This window comes from Chlamydotis macqueenii, chromosome 1, assembly GCF_036417535.1.
Source record: "Chlamydotis macqueenii isolate bChlMac1 chromosome 1, bChlMac1.mat, whole genome shotgun sequence".
In the NCBI taxonomy this organism is placed as follows: domain Eukaryota; kingdom Metazoa; phylum Chordata; class Aves; order Otidiformes; family Otididae; genus Chlamydotis; species Chlamydotis macqueenii.
In genome coordinates this window covers 88111780-88129621 of record NC_141556.1, presented here as the reverse complement: position 1 = coordinate 88129621, position 17842 = coordinate 88111780, and the positions used below count along the sequence as shown (strand labels likewise).

Genomic DNA, 17842 nt, shown 5'->3' with positions numbered 1-17842 from the left:
AACTGTGGGTGGCAGCGCGCCTACAGAAGACACATGCCCCCTCCCCTGTGGAAAACAGGACAAGCTCTCCTTCTGAAAACAGAGCCTTGCCAAAACTACACAAGCCAAATCTTGGTGAGCTGGGTGCTCTCCTGACTCCTGTACCACCCCCAGCAGCACTCTGTCCCACATCATCTCCTTGGAGAACACACAGACTGGATGAATGACATTCTAATTCCTGTTCCCGTCAGTGCCGTGGATTTTTCTTGGATTTCCCACAGATATATTACTAACCTATTTTGCTGTTACTTTGCAGGGAGGGTGTAATAAGACTTCAGCTCACTTGGAGGAAATTTAAGAGTTGCAACCACAACAGCAGCTCCCAGGAGTGGGACTGTGCTTTATGCGCACATCCAAGGCCAGAACCCAGCTGCATATCTGATGCGGAGGCAGAAGCCATATTCAGACTGCCAAGCCTTTCTGAGGCACGAACACAAACCCTTCGGAATGTGCCGCAACGAGCCGCTTTGGCCTCTTCAAGAAGGACAGCAGAGATTGTCGATCCTGCAGAATGAGACACATCTTGACCCTCCTGTGAGGTAACTGCTTGGACTGAGTTTTCCCTTAGAGTCTGACCCCACGGGCCTCAAATCCTTAAGTGTGTAGGCTCCAGGAAAATGCCCAATGTTTACTCCTGTTCAGGCACAAAACAACTTTGCATACACAGGTGGAATATAAGGCACAATTTTATTTTCCCTCATTCCTCTTTCTCAGTTTGCACTCATCACAATGTTGTTTTTTTGGCAGTGATGCTCTGCAGTGATGGCAGGGATCCTTGTGGTCTGTGCTCATGCAGCTGCCAGCAGCAGTGCCCTGGGCTTGCAGGAGCTCACCTGGCTGCTCAGAGTGCCACTGTCCTGAGCAAACTCCTCTGTGAGGTGTCACTGGCTGGCCCACCCAAACATTCTGAGCTCTCCTTCACTTGTCCGCAGCACGACCAGTGGGAACAGCCAGGGTGACCTTTGTGTCCATGGCCACAGCCTTGGTACCCACCTGCAAGAGAAAAGGCACCATCAGCTGAACCAAAAGTGGGCCAGAAAATTTCAGTGTGTCAAGAGGCTTTCAGAGAGTGCTTCAGCCCCAGGACTTGTCTAAGATGGGGAGGCAGATGCTGACGAGAACACAGCTTATTCAAGGCCAGAACTGACAGGGCTCCATAAAGAAAGGATAACAACTGAGGGGGACCTCCCCGTTCCATTCACTGGGGAAAGTTGAAGATTTCCATCCTCTTGCCTGTTGAGTAATACAAGACACAGGCCTGCAGAACCTCGTGCCATCCACTGGTGGCTATGGCCAGAGCTAGATACAGAACAAGCACAGAAAAAGGAAGAGGCTGGTTCTACACCAAAATACGCAAAACACACAATAGTGCATGCAGGTCAAGGACAGGGAAGTTGATCGGGATTAAACAAATAAGGGAGCTGAACTCTCATCCTAAATGAGGAGTAAGGCTTTTCCATAGGACAACATTGGGCACTGTGTGACACAGCCTGGAAGCTCCCAACCTGCCAGCACTGAAACAAGAACAGTATAGAGGCTTAACCTCGCTGAGGAAGGCTGAAAGACAGCTGCCCTGCCCCACCTCCTGCAGAGCCAGCTCAGGTCTCTGTCTATGGGGTGTGCTGCAAAGACCCTTAGTGTGTCCTGCTGCATTTCTCACCACTGCAGTCCCATCCTACCAGAAGATATCTACACGCAGGTTATCACAGACCTGGTGCATATGCAAGGCAGGAGTTGGACTGGTGTGTCCTCCCCCCTACCTACACTAGGGAGGACCAAATGCAACAAACCTTCCTGACGCCAGCAGCATGGGGAAAGCTGAGCACTCACCTGGCATGGTCCCCCCACAGGCACAGCGAGCAGCTTTCTGCCCTCCACTTGAGCAGAATGTGCAACAGTGAAACACGCCTCGATGCTCACGGAATTTTTTCACCGTCAGAGTGAACGGAGAGCCCTGCAGAGGACAAGCAAGCAGAGAGGCTGCTGCAGTGGATGCTATCAGATGCTGTGTCTGCATTTTCAAAAACCAGCTGGGTGATCCTGTCAGTCACAGATCACTAAGCTGAGTCCTAAACTGCTAAGTGGCAGAGGTAATCCTTAGAAAGACTTGAAGAAAATACTTAGAAAAAAAAAAGTAGGTAAAGAAGAAGCAGTGCAAGAGAAACAAGAAATGCTACCTGTACGTGCTGCCCTTTCACATAGATGCAGACAGCATACAAGCCTGGCTCCTCAGGGCTGTAGGAAATACGGTAGGTCCCATCACCATTATCACACACTGTTGGTTTGACTGCACTACGAACAGAGAAAAGTCCAAGAGGTCAGTGACTAGCAGAAAATTGCTCTACATGTGAACCACTGTTTGGCCTAGATCTGTGGTCAGTTCCTTATCCTCAGCCTTGTTCAGCGGCTGTGAGTCTCAAGCGAGCTTAACAGGATGCACAAGCAATGCTCAAGCATTGAGTAGCTTTCACACACACCTGCTACTGGGAGCTGCAATAACCATACAAAGGAAGTCACCCAAAGCTAGCTGCGCTGCAAGGATTTGTAGCAACCTTGAGCCCTGAAAGAGCAGAAGATGACAGGCAGCACACCTGCAGGTCAGATTATCCCATCAGATAAGAGTCCTCAGAAATGGAGTAAATTCAGAGCTTCAGAGAGCAGTTACCTCCAGAAGAGCCCATGAATAAGATGGGACATAAACAGGGCAGGTTTGAATCACTTCAACCACTGTCTGTCCCAAATTGACCCCTACTCTTCTCTTCAGTGCTCTGAGGAGTTCTAGGTCCCTGCAGGTAAACCCTCCCTTTCCAAAGTGAAGCTCACCAGGTTGCACTAGGAACACTGGTAAACAGAGTGCCAGGGAGAAAGCATCAGCTACTTACTTAAGGACTGATTGCCTGCTTCACAGAAAGATGGAAAGAGCTTTCCACAGACAATTACCAGGCAGCTCTGCATAGAGGAAGGCGTTCTTCCTAATCCCCAGTAACTAGTCTCCTGTGCCTCACGACATAAGTTTATACTCTTCCAGACTTGCAAGCTGTATTCCCCACCCCCCACCATTTCACATAAATACAGCTGTCTACATCATTTCCTGCCATGAACTGTGTGGTGACAATTCACACTCTTCTGTAGCTGCTGTGCCTCAAACCAAAGCCAGATGGCTTTCAGCCACGGCTGCAGCAACTGCGTATGCACAAGAACAAGCACTTGAGCTAATGTGGCCACAGCGACCCCTACCCCACCAAGCAAAATCCACAAAATCCTCGTGTGCACACCTTCCTACATTGTATGTGCATGGTACATTGGAACGATATTCTTCAACAATGATGCTCTACTGATAAGCATCTGTGCAGCCAGCACTGTTTCTGTACACCATGTCAACACTCCCCTGTAGCAAGGCGTTTTAGCAGCCTGTCTGTTTTTCCATCAGACAATCCCACCTACAGCAGATCCTGGAACACATTACAAAGGCACCTTGCTCCAGCTACATTGTATAAAACAAAACAGATGTTTTTCCTAAGAACTGATCTCAAATTGGTTCTCCATTTGTGCCTGGCTGCTTTATAGCAACAAGCACATCTTAGGGAAAGAGTTACAAAAGATTTTTTCTGGTTAGTCATTTTCATCGTGGAAACACTGAAGAGCTCAAGTGTGGTCTTACCTGCTTTTGCTAGAAAACCTCCAGATATGTTGAAGTGTTCAACACTGCAGCTACACGAAAAAGCACAATGACATCCCGACACAGATTCTTTCTCCAGAACATGAACTAGGCACTATCAGAGGCTCCTGGGCTTGGTGGACTATCTGACTCAGGACAGTCATTCTGGGGTTGCCGTGTTTTACGCTCATTAAGTGTTAACAAAAGCTGGAGCCCTGAGTGTCTACTGGTAGGGGTAGGAAAGAGCAACAGCTCACTCTGACAATGTGTAAAACCCACTGAGAACTGAATCCTTTAAAAAGTCCCAAATCACTCAAAGAGTCACCACAAATCTGAGCCAACACTGTCAAGCTCCACACAGCCAAATACAACCAGTAGGAAGCACTGCTGCACTGGTGGGAAGAATAGCGCCTTTCCCCTACAGATTCTGGCCACGTGCTGAAACACGTTCTCCCACCTGTCAGGCAAGGAGGGAGCCAGGGTAAGGAAGACAGAAAGGCAAACTCAGTGACCAGGGAGTTCACAGGTGAAATACTCACTAGTCCTTCTTGTCATTGTGGGTGATGGTGACCTGCACGGCTTCTCCTCCTCGCCCCATCCGCTCCCCCATGGTGTCATTGCAGAGCAGGGTAAAACCAGTCAACCGGTTCTGATGGGCACTGTGGAGATCTGCAAGGCAGAGATACAAGACCAGAAAGGACTCACACCAGCCACGACTGACACCTCCCACCTATACTGCAGTGTTGCAGTCCCATCAGAGCACAGCCACAACTTTGCTGCTCTGGTGTACAGCTCCTTCCACTCACAGGGAAAAGTAAATACGTGACCAGGGATCAGGAGAGTGAACAGCTATAGGTGATGAGAGACAATGGGCAGGCTTAGCCCAGAGGTCTGTATGGCCCAGGGTGGCCTTCCTGCCTGCCCCCCTGAGCCCCGCTAGCATCTTCCCAGAAGGCCTCAAGATGTACCGTGTAACCAGGAGGGAGGAAGAAGAACAGCCCCATCTTGCAGTGTGGAGCCCCAGAGACCTCAGCACTTACAGTTTGGCATGCAAGGGATCAAACGAGCCCTGGGTCTGTCTCATCTGTTCTGTGCAGGCCATTACTGGACCAGAGTTGCCTGCGCTCTGTGGGCTGGTCTCACCATTATCTACTTGCTGGCCCTGCTCCAAGTCCTTAGTAAGCAAATATCCATTAAACCATCGATGCCAGTTATTCCCACGGCAATCTCAGCAGAAGCTGTAAAGGGAATGAACCTATTCGCTCATCCACAGAGAGGATCTGCCTAGGCCCACACTGCAGAACAGCTGGGACCACCGGGAGAACATCACGTCCTGCCACTGCAGGTGCCATTCCCATCCCCTGAGTAAGTTGTGGTCTTTGGCCTAAGGGTTGCTCTCCTTGCACCTCAACCCAATGCTGAGGTCAGTGGTGTTGCAGGGGGCAGCTCCAGTATGCTCTGTACATCTGGGGATAGGTCTCTGGCTCCCTGTCCAGCACAGCTCCCATAGGCCCTCAGCAAGCAACGCCTGGACAGCAGGGAGCCAACAGTGCCTTAAGCTGCAAACCATCTGGGCACAGGGAATGGAGAGGTGACTTAGAGGGCAGTGCATTCCCATTCAGCTGTTGTACAGCACCCCGTTACCTTCCCCGTGCAGAGTACATCTGGCTGGATCAACCACTTTATTGAGAATGGCCCCAAAAACTTCATAGCCACAACACTGCCCTGCCCTCTCCTGAGGAGAGAACTGGATCCTGTCGTCCACGCTGGGGTGGGTGTTGTAAGCAATGCTGTTCAGCTTTGCCAGCCGACTCGCCACCACTCCTTTGGTGACGAGGATCTCCAGGTTCGAGCCACTTGTCAGCAAGCGCTCTGTGAACTCCATGCCTGTCCTCATGTCCAGCAGCAGCTGCTGCAGCTGGGCCTTCTGCAAGTGCAGCAGGTTTTCCTTCTGCACTTTGAAGTCCTCCAGCTGCTTCAGCAGCCGGTCCCGGTGCTTTTCAATCGCTTTCACATACCCACTGGCAAACAGACAGATCTCTGTGGCCACAGCCTCTGCGCGACTGCGGATGGCACTGCCCATGTCATCAATCTGGCTCAGCACACCCTCTAGGGCACCCATGTGCTGTTGGGTGCTTTTCAGCAGCTCCCGCAGGGCGTCCCCATGCCTGTGGATGACATTGCTGGTGAAGTCATAGGCGTGGTGCCGGTGCCTGTCTACAACGCAATCCCGGCAAACAGGGTGGTCACACTGTTCGCAGAACAGCCTTAGTTCCTCTGTGGGATGGGAAGGGCAGAAGAGAGGCTTCCCGGCCTGGCTGCAATCCTTGACATTCTCCAGCTCTGTCAGGGTATGAGAGGCCGTCTTCTTCTGTCTCCTAGAAGGGAGCAACCACACATCACTTTAAGAATGTTGGATATTAAACAAATATCCAAGACCCTCTGCAAATGCCAGTCTGTACAGACTGCAAGTCACAGTTTGCGCTGCTCCCTCCTGTCCCCACTGAAATCCACTCTGCATTAAGGGACTTGAGGTCTCCTGAGGACAAGGATCTGCACAAAAGAGGACAGCATCTGCAAGCAGCTCATTAGAGGCTGCTCTCAGGCTCCCTGCATGTGGTCAGCACTGTTTTCAGACACAAGAATCGTGTGCCCCACCATGGCCACACACACACGAGGGAACAGGCTGTCAGGCTGCTACTGCCAGCAGCCTCTTCATGGAACCTGACAGAAGTGGGATAGCTGCAATTACCCCCAGGGACTGCTGTGACAAAGGCAGCAGGAGGGCAGTGAGCTCTGCAAAGTAAGAGCTGGCAGGAGGTGTCTCGAAACAGAATTGTTCACCAGCAGTCACTTCTGGAAAGGAACAAGAGGTGCCAGGCTCCTTAGCTGTTAGCCCAGTGATTTTCACCAGCTTTAAATTTGCTGGGGCAACTGAGCTCTAACATCCTTTAGAGGAAAATCTAGTTCAGGCCACTGCCAGAAGACAGTCTGTGGTAAAACACGTAATATTCCCAAAGTCAAACTCCATTTCCTTCTGGCCACCAGGTTAGGTCCTGCTCAGAGGAGAACAAGGATGGCACACAAAGAACCTGTGATGACCCAGACATCCACCACGTCACAGAGCAGCACTAGAATATTTCCATTTTATGCTATTTTTGACACTGGGAGTTAGTTATTGAGCAGGATGTAAAAGCCTTCTCTCCTTTCCTGTCTCCTTGAACTAACGACTCCTGGCAGCTGTAATAGGAGCTCCAAGCCATAAGCAGAGAAATACTCAGAGGACTAAGCTCTGTAGAGTTGCTCTGGCAACACAAAGCAACCTCACCACAGGGCAGGACATGGCCCTTACACTACTCCTATTGCTTCCCACTAATCTCCCACGAGTCCATTTTCAAAGCCTTCTAGCGTTACTTGCTTAACACCCTTCAAATTCACACTTCCCTGACTTCAACCCAAGAGATGTCTCATTTACTGCAAGGAGCACAACAGTGGCACTCAGATCCTTAGAAATCTTCCCTACACACCAGGAAATCATTTCAAAATGGTTTTCCTTGGCCCTTGTTTGGCTCTGCCATCACCTAAATCAGGTGCAAGTATGCAGATTCTAGTGGGGTGAAAAACGATATCAGTAAATAATGTAGGAAGCGGGTCATCGGGACAAATTTTCTACTGCTTTATACCTTCTGCAGTTATTTCTGTCCATGCAGCAGCCTGCTATTCAAGGTCTCCATGTATCACTCTTCAGCAGCTTGCACGGGGTATGAGGTATTAGCTAATCAGAATGGTATGCTGAAAACTACAGCCAGGAGTGGAAAGGTAACGAAGAGTCTAAGCCATTTTATCACAGGCACCAGTAACTGCAGGGGGGGCAGGGCAGTGAAGACTATGCCTCAGTTCTTTCTGGGGAAAGAATTTTCTAATCGAGTGGAAAGGAGCAGCAAACGTGGAGGGAATAGGCTGAGCTGATTAACTCAGGCTAAGAGGCTTCCCTGACTAGTGTTATTGGATGTTTTTCTGACCCTGTCTGTCACCTCCTTGCTTCAGCAGGCCATTCAGACTTCCTATCACTTTTCTTTCACGGTGCTGCCTGTCCTCTGCCCAGCTCACTGGCCACTGCAGCCACCTCCTCTTCGGCTCCTACCTCTGTTGCAGTCACCTCTTCTTCCTGCCTTACTGACATGACCCTCCCCGAGGTACACAGCTCTCTTCTGCTGTCACTTCTTCAGTTCTCCTGTATTCCAACAGAACTAAACCCTGCAACATCAGGCACACTGAGAAGCAGTAGTGTTACTGCTGTCGGCTCCCACCCTCACAGAAATGATGAAAAAGCACACGAGATATGTGGACACAGGAGTTAACAGGAAAGCACAGTGGTCAATCATCAGGAGGTAGCAACCACAGCAGGCAGGCTAGTGTCAGGACTTACAACTTAGCTCCTTTCCCTTCACTGAAGTGTGCCTTTGCACAGTAAACATTTCTGAAGGTGGAGAGAGGCAGACCACCGGCAGCTTAATTTCCTCATTTTCTTTGGAAGACATGCCTTCTCCAAAGTGGGACAGCACAACACCCGAGGCTCTCTATTCTGCCCACACCCATGCCTGCTGGGGTGCTGTCAGTGTCCCTGCTCAGCGACGCTAAACTGAGATGCCACCCAGCAAACGGACACTGCCACGGGCAAAGGGCAGCCTGATTTTGGACTTAAGGGCCTCACCTGCACAGGGCTAGCAGCATGCTGGTCCCTGCCTGAGTACAGAGCATCCTGCAGGGAGGATAAAAACCCACTAGAGATTGAACAAACTGGAAGACACGTGGAAGACCGCTTTGGCTAGCTCTGCGTGGGTCTCTGCTTGCTGCACCCACCCACTCGCTGCCCTCCAGCAGTCCGAGAAAGGAAGGGGCACCCCACGCACCCCGTGGGGAGGGAGGTGTCACCGTCCGGGCCAGTCCTCGCCGCTCCCTCACCTGTGGGCCTGGCAGCAGAAGAGGCAGAGGTACGCTCCGCAGGTCAGGCATCGCCTGATCGCCGCCTCGTCGGCGCAGAGGTCGCACCCCGCCGCCACCGGATCCTCCGCCTCCTGCTCCCCGCCGTCGCGGCTCAGCGCCAGGTAGTCGGGGGTGAGCTGGCCCACGCCGCCGGGCGGCAGCGACACCTCGGCGTCGCACACCGGGCACAGGACACTGAGGGAGGAAGAGGAGGCGGCGGCCCGGCCTGCCTCCCCCAGCGGCCCTAGCCGCCGCAGGCAGGGCGCGCACAGCGAGTGCAGGCAGGGCAACAGCCGCAGCGAGGAGCATGGCCGGGCGCACACCGGGCATGCTGGCCCGTTCGGCTGAGACGTTCCGCCCAGCATCCCGGCCCCGAGGCCGTTAACGGTCCGGTGGGGGCCGTTAACGGTCCGGTGGGGGCCGCCGCGCGCGCGCCCGCCGCTGGGCGCGGGCTGCCCCGGTCCTATGGGCGACGGCGGTTGGGGGCGGGGGGAAAGGGGTGCCTGAGCCGAACCGGCCCCGCCCTCTGCCGCCGCCGGGCCCCTCTGAGGAGTGGCGGGTGCTGGTGGGGCCCAGGGACCCCGCCGCCGCCTGCCTCCCTCGCGGCTCCTCCTGCGGGACGGAACAGACAAAGGAGCGCGGAGAGGACCCGGCCGCTCGCTTTGTCCTCGTCTTCCCCGCCGAGGCACTGAGGAGCCTCTTCCCGTGCCTTTCCGCCTCTTTCGGCCCCCGTCTTTCCCGAGCTGGTTATCTTGTTACCGAAATCCGGAATAAAACTCCTTAACAGCAATGAGAAGTTAAGAAGCAGGCACTTCTTTATTGCAGCGCTGGGCACACGGGGAATCGCTCCGCCTAGCGTGCACTCCTGTTCGATCAACAGCACAGGTTAAATACACATTTATTATACATATTCAGTAAATTTCTGAGAAATATTATACATAAACATCAACTTTCCGAGAAATCATTATAATATTCCCCTCTCACTTGCGCATGCTCAGTCTTTTGAGTCGAGGGTCTTCTGGTGGTCTTGGTGGTCGTCAAAACGCCCCCTCCTCGAATTTGCTGGTCAGACTCCTCCTTGAAATCTCCATAGATGGTCTTGAGCACAAGGTCGTGTTGTCCTTGAGTTTTCTGGCTCCAAAATGATGGCTCAGGGCCTATTTTTACAGGTGGTGTTTGGGACCTACCGTTGTTCTACCACTCCTCCTAACTAGCCCAGACATGCTAGACTAACTTCTAACAAACGAGGTATTATAATATCTCTAAGATTCCCATTCCCTCTAAGGACAAATAGATTTCATATAAAATTTAACCTATGTGACTACAGTTCTGCAGTTAGCAAGAATCACCTCATATTGATATTTAATTTTCAACGTTTATGTCATGTAATAATCTGGGAAACGGTCCCCTTTCCCACCTCGGGTAGATTTCATGTTTCCAGTTCTTCCATTCCAAAACTTCCACACCTAAGGGAGTCTGCTCTGCAGGTGACCTCTGAGCGGCCTTCGCAGTCCCTTTGCCGCCCTGCCGCATGCCTTCAGGCCTTCCTCCTTTTTCCTTCCAATTGTCGGTGAACTTGCTGACGAGCTAAGCAATATCAGTGAAAATTTAACAGAAACGGTGCAGCGCAGTCAGGTTTCCCTGTGGCTGCCCGCGCAGAACAACTGAGGACTGTATTGATTCATTGCACCTGGGAATTATGATTATTGCAGAAGGCAGGCTTGGAAATCGGAACACCATTGAAGTCCTAGATGAAGCTACTTGGACTTTGATGGTATCTTCACGATAGCTTTTATCAGTCTGGTTTGTAAGCTCCTTAAAGAATGAAACCAGATTTGCTTTTTCTTTAAAAAAAAAAAGCTCTTTTCTACAAAACCATATTGACTATCGTCAAATAATATGCACTAATAATACTCTTACGGTGTGCCACATCCAGCCCTTAATGACTGAACTTGACACTAGCTTCTCCATTTGGCTAGGAGCATGGATGTCTCATCTGTTCTATCCCTGGCCCTTTTGAACAACAACATGACGTTAACACCACTTGAGACTTCTGGATCTTAAGTTTCCCAAGTTGTATTAAAAATCAACAAGCAAGGGAGATCTCCAGACAGGGTTTTTTTAGGACAGCAAATTATCTTAAAATATAAATTTTAATTTATTTAATTTAAAAATATCGAAAATTATCCATTTTAATTTTTTTTTTTTTTACTGCATATTATCTGTTTAGGAGTCGAAATTATCTAAACCTACCGATCTGCAAATACTTAAACTGTAATGGATGTTAACATCCCTTTGATGCAGTATGGCTTGCTAAAGACATTGCCTTCTTTGTGCGATACGCTCAAACACTTCTGTGTCTTTTATGTTGTAATATGACATCAAGATTTTAGATCACAATCAAGTGTTTACAACCTTGAGGCCGATCAAAAAAGAAAGATGTTCTAGCAGCCTCCTTCGGATTAACTACGAGCAAGTGAAGTGGTTGCTGCGGAGGTTAGATAGAATAGAAGTTGCAGTAATTGTGAGACAAGATGACTTGATAACGATATTAGATATCGTGGCAGAGAGGAAAGACTGGTTCTTTTAATCATGCTGGTGGGAGGAATAGCAAATAACACTGTAAGTATGGCTGTGCGAAGAAAATGGGAGAAGAATTATCATGTTGCCCTTATGCAGTAAAGGCAAGCTACCTAGGGAAGAGCAGCGTCTTCCATCGCTGCAGAGAAACAGTGAAATAAGCTGTGGCTGCAAATCCAGAGGAAATCTGAGATTCTGCTCCAGCTGATCTGATCTGATCATCTGCCCTGAGGCTGATCATGTTGGAGCACAGCACAAATCACTGCTGAGATCCATGAGTCATCAGCACCCAGCAGTAGCTGATGACTAGAGGAAGTCTCAGTGAAATGGATGGAGAGAATGGTCACGAGAGCCCCGTGAAACTCAGAGAAAGAAAAGAGAGACAGAAAAAGTGAAAAAAAAGGGCTAACCCAGTGGCCTGCAAAAGGGAGCTGCATTAGTACAAACTTGTTACCGAAATCCAGAATAAAACTCCTTAACAGCAATGAGAAGTTAAGAAGCAGGCACTTCTTTATTGCAGTGCTGGGCACACGGGGGATCGCTCCACCTAGCGTGCGCACCTGTCTGATCCAACAGCACAGTTAAATACGCATTCGATATACATATTCACTAGATTTATGAGAAATGTTACGCATAAACATCAGTTTTCCAAGAAGTCATTATAATCCGTCTCCTCCCATTTGCGCATGCTCAGTCTTTTTGAGTCGAGGGTCTTCTGGTGGTCTTGGGGGTCATCAGGACGCCCCCTCCTCGAATTCTTTGGTCGAACCCCTCCTTGAAATCTCCATATATGGTCCTGAGAACAAGGTCATCTTGCCCTTGAATCTTCTGGCTTGAAAGTGATGGCTCAAGGCCCAAGCTGCATAGCTGGTGCCTTGTTCTACCACTCCCCAAACTATCCCCGACGCGCTAGGCTAATTTCTAAGGTAAGGATATTTCATATAAAATTTAACCCATGTGATTATAGCTCTATAGTTAACAAGAATCACCCCATATTTATATTCCAGAACAATATTGATTAAGTAACTTCCTATCATCAATCATTGGTTATATCATTGATTATAATTCTACTGATTAAAGTCCTCGATACCCAGATCGAGGTGGAAAGGGTAGGGGGTTTCCTAGCAGCAAGCTGGTATCCATAACGGATTTGCAACATTTCCCCCCTTTGAAAGTTTTGAAAATTATTTCAATACTTTCATTATAATTTTCTGGAGGTAATGATTGATTGTTCCTCTTGCTGCCTTGCTAAAGCCTGGATAAGCATGTGATTAAAAGAAGTCTTATGACTGATTTGCCTCTTTAGAAAATAATATATCAAGGTAATCACTAGAAAAATCATTAGCAAAGTGAATGCTGTGCCGATTAATGATTTAATCCATTAATTCAGATCCCAGCCCAATCCCTTAAAAATTTTATCTATCCTAGTTTCTTGCATATCTTGTTGCAATTCCTGTGCATCTTTTCCAGTCTTTCCCAATAGGTCCAGTGGAGGTGCTTGAGGCCACTTCAAATTAGTTTCTTGGCATATTTTGCTGATTTGTCTTTTCAATGTTTGATTCATCCATTCCACCTTCCCAACTAGATTGTAGTCTCCAAGGTGTATGCAAATCCCAGGTAATTCCCAAAATTTTACTAACACCTACCACTTCTGCAACAAAATGGGGACCTCTGTCAGAAGAGATTCCAATAAGTACCCCAAATCTCAGAACAATGTCCTGTAGCAACCATTTAATAACCTCTTTTGCCTGATTGGTGCGACAAGGAAAGGCTTCTGGCCATCTTGTAAAAGTATCAACCCCTACCAGCATGTACCGATACCCATTTTGTCGAGGCAACTCTGAAAAATCTACTTGCCAATAGCCTCCTGGTTCTGTTCCTGACTTTAATTTTCCCATTTGAACCTTTTTCTTCACAACTGGCTTGTTTTTCAAACATATCTCACATTTTGCAGTTGTCATCTTAGCCATCTCTAGCATCTTTAGTGACAGTACTTTTCTCCTTAAGAGAGCCACCAATACTTCTGCCCACCAATGACATTCCTTATGTTTTGTCTGTATTATTTCTCTCATCAACAGTTGTGGGATTATTACTTGGCCTACTGTAGTCACCCACCATCCTGCTAGATTTTTCCTAGCATTCAGTAATTTCCCTAATTTCTCATCCTCTTCTGAGTATTTAGGCTTTTCCCTTGGTAGTGTAATAGTTTTTGTAGGAATTACTGCCAATTGCCAGGCATTTATTTTGGCTACTCCTTTAGCTGTCCTATCTGCTAACCTGTTCCCTACAATCTCTTTTGTACTTCCTGATTGATGTGCTTTACAGTGCATGATTGCTACTGCAGTTGGCTTTTGGACTGCTCGTAGCAGATGCAAAATTTCCTCTTTATATTTAATGTCAGATCCTTGCGAGGATAATGATCCTCTTTCTTTCCACAAAATCCCATGGACATGTACCACACCAAATGCATACTTTGAATCAGTCCAGATATTCACTCTCTTTCCTTCACTTAATTCCAAGGCTTTTGTTAAAGCTACTAGTTCCGCTTTCTGAGCTGAAGTTGTGCTGGGCAAAGCATTTGCTTCTATAACAGATTTCTCAGTTGTTACCGCATATCCTGCGTAGCGAGTTCCGTTTTCAACAAAACTGCTACCATCTGTGTACAGCTCCAAAGGTATGTCCTTCAAATCCTCTCGACTGGAATACAGGTATTCGATGGTGGCTAAGCAGTCATGTTCCAGTTGCCCTTCTTCCTGTACAGAACTCAAAAAGACTGCAGGATTTATCAAGTTAGTGGTTTTTAAGATTACATCATCTTGTTCCATCAAAACTACCTGATACTTCATCATTCTGCTCGGGGATAGCCAATGACCCTCTTTTTGTTCCAACACTGATATCACCATATGTGGCACATATACCACCATCATTCTTCCCAGAGTCAGTTTCCGAGCCTCTTGTATCAGCATCACAGTAGCTGCAACCACTCTTAGACAGGCAGGCCAACCTTTACTTACAAAGTCCAGTTGTTTGGAAAAATATCCAACCGGTCACTTCCAGCTTCCCACCTTTTGTGTCAACTCTCCCAGTGCAATATGTTGTCTCTCATATACAAACAGCTGGAAGTCCTTGGTCAAATCCAGAAGTCCCAAGGCTGGTGCTGTCATCAACGCTCGTTTCAAATTTAGGAAGGCTCTTTGTTGATCTGAACCCCATTCAAACGGTGGATCTTTAAGAGCTTCATATAAAGGTTTAACCAACAAACCATAGTTCATTATCCACAACCGACACCACCCAGCCATTCCCAAAAAGGTTCTCAGTTCATGAATATTTCTTGGCTCTGGGATACTACAAATAGCTTCTTTGCAATCTGTCCCCAGCTGTCTTTGCCCTTTGGAAACTTCAAAACCCAGGTATATCACAGTCTGTTTTGCTATCTGGGCCTTTGTTCTGGAAACTTTGTATCCGCTTAGCCCCCAAAAGTTTAAAAGATCAATTGTTACCTTTATACACGCTGATCTTTCTTCCGTCGCTATCAGTATGCCATCTGCATACTGTAGGAGTAAATGTCCAGGTTTAGGGACATCTTGCTTCCACATTTCCAGTTCTTTTGCTAATTGGTTTCCAAAAATTGTTGGACTGTTCTTAAATCCTTGTGGTAATCTCGTCCATGTCAATTGTGTTTTTCGTCCTGTGTGTGGATTTTCCCACTCAAAAGCAAACAATTTTTGGCTTCCTTCTTCCAGAGGTATACAAAAGAAAGCATCTTTTAAATCAAGCACTGTAAACCACTGATGATTTTCCTTCAATGCTGTTAAGAGTGTATATGGATTGGCCACTACAGGATGTATGTCTTTTACTATCTGATTTATTGCCCTCAAATCCTGCACTAATCTGTACTCCCCCAATGGCTTTTTCACTGGTAAAATTGGAGTATTATATTCAGATTCACATTCCTCCAGAATTCCATATTCCAAAAATTTATCTATTAATTTCTTGATTCCCATCCTGGCCTCAGGTTTAATTGGATATTGTTTTAATCTCACTGGCTTCACATTTTCTTTCAAGTCTACTTTTACAGAATGGGCTACTTTAGATTTTCCAGGTATTTCTGTGTTCCAAACTGTAGGTATCACAGCATCAGCAATTTCTTGTGGAATTTCCTGAATTTTAACCTTTTCTTTTATCATCAATACTTCTCCTGCTTTTGACTCTGGTATTTTTAAAATAATTTCTCCTCTTCAAAAACTATTTGTGCATTTAATTTAGACAAAAAGTCCCAACCCAGCAAGGGTATTGGACACTCTGGTACATACAGAAATTCATGTGTAATTGCCTTATTTCCAAATTTCAAATCAAGGGGTTGAAAGAATGGTCTATTCTCTTGTTTCCCTGTCGCTCCAGCTATGGTTGCTATCTTATTTCCTAGTTTCCCTTTGCGAGTATTCAAGACAGAATATACAGCTCCTGTATCCACTAAAAATTCAACCTTGTCATTTCCCAGCTTAATTACAACCAGAGGCTCAGCTGGGTTCCCCTCCAGTCCCCTTCATTCATCTAAAACCATCATGTTCGCCACATTTTGCTGATTTGTTTGCAACCTCGGACACTCCCTTTTCCAGTGTCCATCCTCTTTACAGTATGCACACTGATTTATTCCTAGAGGTGCATTAGATTCCCGGTTACCAAAATTTTTAAAACCTCCTCTTCCCCGAACTCGTCCTCTTCCTCTTGTTGCATTCCCTGTCAAAACAGCTATTAACCTATTGTCTCTAACCCTTTTCTTTTGTTCTTCCTCTTTTTCCCGATTATTATAAACTTTCCACGCTGTTTCCAGCATTTTAACCAAATTTCTTGAGTCTTCTCCCTCTAATTTTTGAAGCTTTTGCTTTATGTCAGGCGCTGATTGTGCCATAAAAATTAAGGCTAGTTGTTGTTGTTCTGCCTCTGTTTCCAATTTTAAATCAGTGTATTTCCTAGAGGCTTCTTTTAATCTTTCAAAAAATGCAGAGGGCGACTCATTTTTATCCTGCTTTATTTCATATAATTTAGACCAATTCAAAACTTTTGGCATTGCATGTTTTACTCCATACAATACCCATTTCTGATAACGAGTTAGCCTTTCCCGATGTACAGGATCATTCGGATCCCACTGAGGATCTCCCGAAGGAAAATTCTGCTCCAGTGTTCCAGAGAATGCTCCACCCACACCTGTGGCCTCTGCTTGTGCTTTTCCAACTTTTAAAACCATCTGTTTTTCCATACTATCCAATAAAGTATCCAATATTACTTGTAAATCATTCCAATCAGGATCCTGAGTTCTAATAATTGTTTCGACCACTCTTCCTACCTTTTCTGGATCCTCTGTGTAAACCCCTGCTACCTGTTTCCATGCCAGTAGATCTGTGACAGAAAATGGTGTTTTAACATATACTGGCCCATGTATTCCCACTCCTTGTCTTAAGGGAGCCAGCATTTGAGTTCGCTGACAAGTTTGTCTAGACACCGGAGTGTGAATTACTACCTCTGATACTTCATCAGCTTCTTCCCTCGTACTATCTGGTTCTATTCGTCCCGACTCACTCTTTTCCCGTGGATATAACGGAGAGAGACTCTGCTCCCTCCTTTCTCCCCCTGGTGGGACTGTATCTAGTTCTAATTCCATTTCATCCTCTTTTGGTACCGTACATCTAATGCACCTCCTTCCAATATCACAAGCTGAACAACTGTTAGTTTTCTTATTCTCTGAAGTTAATGTCATCACCAAATTATCTCGACTTATCAACTCTTTTTGCCAGTCTGTTCTTTGTCTCAAGTAAAAGAACAAATCCACATACGGCACCTCACTCCATTTACCTTCTCTCCTACAGAACAACATTAACTGTAAAATAGTATTATAGCTCAGAGTCCCATTAGCTGGCCACTTCTCCTGGTCTTCCAGGACATATAAAGGCCACCAGTGATTGCAATATTTAATCATTTGACTCTTACATAAATCATCATGTAGTTCACCCCAATGTGCCAACAAACATCCCAACGGTGATGTTTTTGATATCTTTTTATCAATATTAATACTTCCCATACTCTTACTCTTAAACAATTTAGACAATGCCATTATATTTATATATCAAATATATCAAATGTCAAATATCACGTGCCAAATATTAAAAACCAAATGTCATATACCAAATGTCAATTACCAAATTCCAAGTTTCAAATACTAAGTATCAAATACCAAATACCAAATAAATGCAAATGACAATTGTCCCAAATACACAAATTTCCAACCCAGCAATAGCTTTCACTTATGACTTACAGGCAGATGCCTAGGCTTCCAAACCAAACGGGTACCCTCTGAGCCCCAACCCTGCGAAGCTTTTGCTGTGCCTTACAGGCAGGCTATCCAAACCAAATCCCAGAAAAGAAGTGCCTTACCCTGATCCCAGGGGTCTTGCTTCGAGCTCTTCGGTCCGGGGATCGGAGGTTCTCCGCGAGAATCCCTCGGTGCGTGCTGGAGGTCCCGCGATCCCTCGGATCCGTCGAGGTTCAGAAGCAGGGTCCCATCTGGGTCACCAAAACTGT

General features: G+C 47.0%; 1 protein-coding gene across 1 annotated transcript; it reads right to left on the bottom strand.

Annotated features, from left to right (window-relative positions):
* Window positions 1–707: 707 nt before the first annotated feature.
* Window positions 708–14112, bottom strand: TRIM45 (tripartite motif containing 45). Its single transcript, XM_086750238.1, has 8 exons — window positions 13873–14112; window positions 10101–10270; window positions 8663–9295; window positions 5342–6075; window positions 4237–4366; window positions 2217–2331; window positions 1870–1993; window positions 708–1032 (listed from the first exon to the last, which is right to left on the bottom strand). Exons 1-8 carry the CDS (start codon window positions 14110–14112, stop codon window positions 881–883), a joined length of 2298 nt encoding a protein of 765 aa, XP_086606364.1. The 3' UTR covers window positions 708–880.
* Window positions 14113–17842: the final 3730 nt, after the last annotated feature.

Bases quoted from the DNA above. Each gene is read 5' to 3' on its own strand.
- TRIM45 (XM_086750238.1), bottom strand. From the start codon at position 14,112: ATGATGAAGTATCAGGTAGTTTTGATGGAACAAGATGATGTAATCTTA. The intron at 10,271-13,872 runs GTAACAACTGAG...GATATTGCTTAG, and splicing joins CTCGCTACGCAGGATATGCG to CTCGTCAGCAAGTTCACCGA. The intron at 1,033-1,869 runs GTGAGTGCTCAG...TTTCTCTTGCAG, and splicing joins CTGTGGGGGGACCATGCCAG to GTGGGTACCAAGGCTGTGGC.